The sequence below is a fragment of the Cariama cristata genome, unplaced genomic scaffold (assembly GCF_000690535.1).
Source record: "Cariama cristata isolate BGI_N322 unplaced genomic scaffold, ASM69053v1 scaffold36320, whole genome shotgun sequence".
NCBI lineage: Eukaryota > Metazoa > Chordata > Aves > Cariamiformes > Cariamidae > Cariama > Cariama cristata.
The window spans coordinates 199-1929 of NW_009594756.1; the positions used below are offsets into that span (position 1 = coordinate 199).

The 1731-nt window shown below is 49.9% G+C and overlaps 1 protein-coding gene across 1 annotated transcript in view; it reads left to right on the forward strand.

The window, feature by feature from the left end:
• Positions 1–985: 985 nt before the first annotated feature.
• ZSWIM3 (zinc finger, SWIM-type containing 3) overlaps positions 986–1731 on the forward strand; it is a gene marked incomplete at its 3' end in the record, with an annotated part of 1602 nt that continues 856 nt past the window's right edge. The window contains 3 exon segments of the mRNA XM_009699151.1: positions 986–1412; positions 1415–1535; positions 1537–1731. The exon segment at positions 1537–1731 is cut by the window's right edge and continues 410 nt beyond it. Coding sequence (XP_009697453.1) covers positions 986–1412; positions 1415–1535; positions 1537–1731 — 743 coding nt within the window.

A 1731-nucleotide genomic window follows, 5' to 3' on the forward strand; every position in this document is an offset into this window, starting at 1 on the left:
GGTTGATCCCGATAGCGTGATACACCTGTAGAGAAGAATACCGTTGGTTACGTCGTGCGCTTGCCACTTTCATAGTCTCAACTGTTCTTGTGTCACTCTTGCCTCCCCCTCACTGCCAAGCTGTGTCCCAGCCTTCTCACTCCCCTGTCATCCCCCAGCTAGCACGCTGCTGTCCTGGGCCTGTGGATTACCTCTGTTTTACCCTGCCTTTTGGTTTGACAATTCTCTCTGCCTCTTGTAGCAAAACCTGTAGCTTTGATCTTTGAAGTCATCCTTCTGGAACATTGCTAGCTCCTCCCTTTTTCTGCTGAAGTAGCAATACAATAATATTGGTGTCTGTTAGCATTCCCTAGCTGCCTTTACCTCACTGCAATAAAAAGCTGTTGTCAGGTTACCCTCTCGCAGTACTTGATTCTGCAGCCTTTGCTTATCTGAGCGGGGCTACTGATACCCTGACACCATCTCCTTTCCGTCCAGGTTGGTCGATCTGCTCATGTGCGCGAAGGCTGCAAGGTCATTCTCCAGTTACACAACTGCCACCCTTGCCTTCTTAAAATGTAATTTAATCTCATGCTTTGAAGCCTTTCTTGCTATGCTCTAGCCTGCTCCTCCAGATGCAGAGGAGTTGCAGAAATGGTATGTGCTTTTAGGGAGTAAGACACAAACACACAGATATCAAGTTTTTGTCAACAGCTCTGCTGTTTCTGGAGAGCAGAAACAGAGGCATTGTTGTGAATGAGAGCTGGGGCTGCTTTGTAGTGTCTGGTTGTGGCTGCTTTAACTCTTGTTTCTCCTACATTTGAGCTTTCTTACCCCGGCCTTTGCTGAGCAGAAAGCTAGCCCACGTGTCTGTCTGGCATACGTGTTTTTTGTGTGCTCACTAATTGAATATAGAGTTGGCATGCAAGAAAAGTCAAAACTAAATGCTGGCAGCTGACATGACCATTGCTTCCCCCATTAATGCTTTCTCAACATTTGCAGGTTCATGCAGGTGAAGTGTGGTTGTGCCCAGACCCAAAAATACAGCAAGAGGAGAAAGCAGCTGCCCAGCTTGTGTCCGGCTTATTTTGTGTTGCAATATAAGGAGGACACAGACCGGCTTGTGATCAGTGAACCGAACAACGACCATGTCCATGCAGACCCGGTGTTTTCCCTGACCAGAGCCACCACTGTGACAGCAAGCATGGTGGCATGCGACAGCCCTGCAACAAAACTGCATAAGCAGCAGCAGGAGGGTGGGACCGAAAGCGGTGCTCAGGCAGATGAGGACTCGTGTGCAGTTGCAGGACAACCGGTGGAGGGGGTCCCTGCTCTGTACAGGGCTCCTGCGCTCCCTGAGGCAATGAAGGAAAATGCCTCTGCCTCAGCACTAGTCAGGGTTGCTGAGGTCATGAAAACTTTCCTGAGGGTGGAAGGGGCTCACTGGCCTCAATTAGCACAGACAGCGACCACAGCCTGGACAGACTCAGCTTTCAGACCAGCAAGATGAAGAGCTCGTTTATGCAGTTCCCTGAGAGCCTCCTGCTGCATAGGGTGCCGAAAGCACATTCTCTATGCTTTCCTTGTAGAGAGTAAGGAGCGAGCAGGGAAAGTGGTGCACTTGTTGCTGTTGAAGGATGACACAGGACACAGCATCAGGAAAATGCTGACCGTCTTCAAGGAGTTCAACCCCAAGTGGCAAAAGGTCCGGGCTGTTTTTGTGGATGTGTCCTTTCACAAAGCCATCCTCCG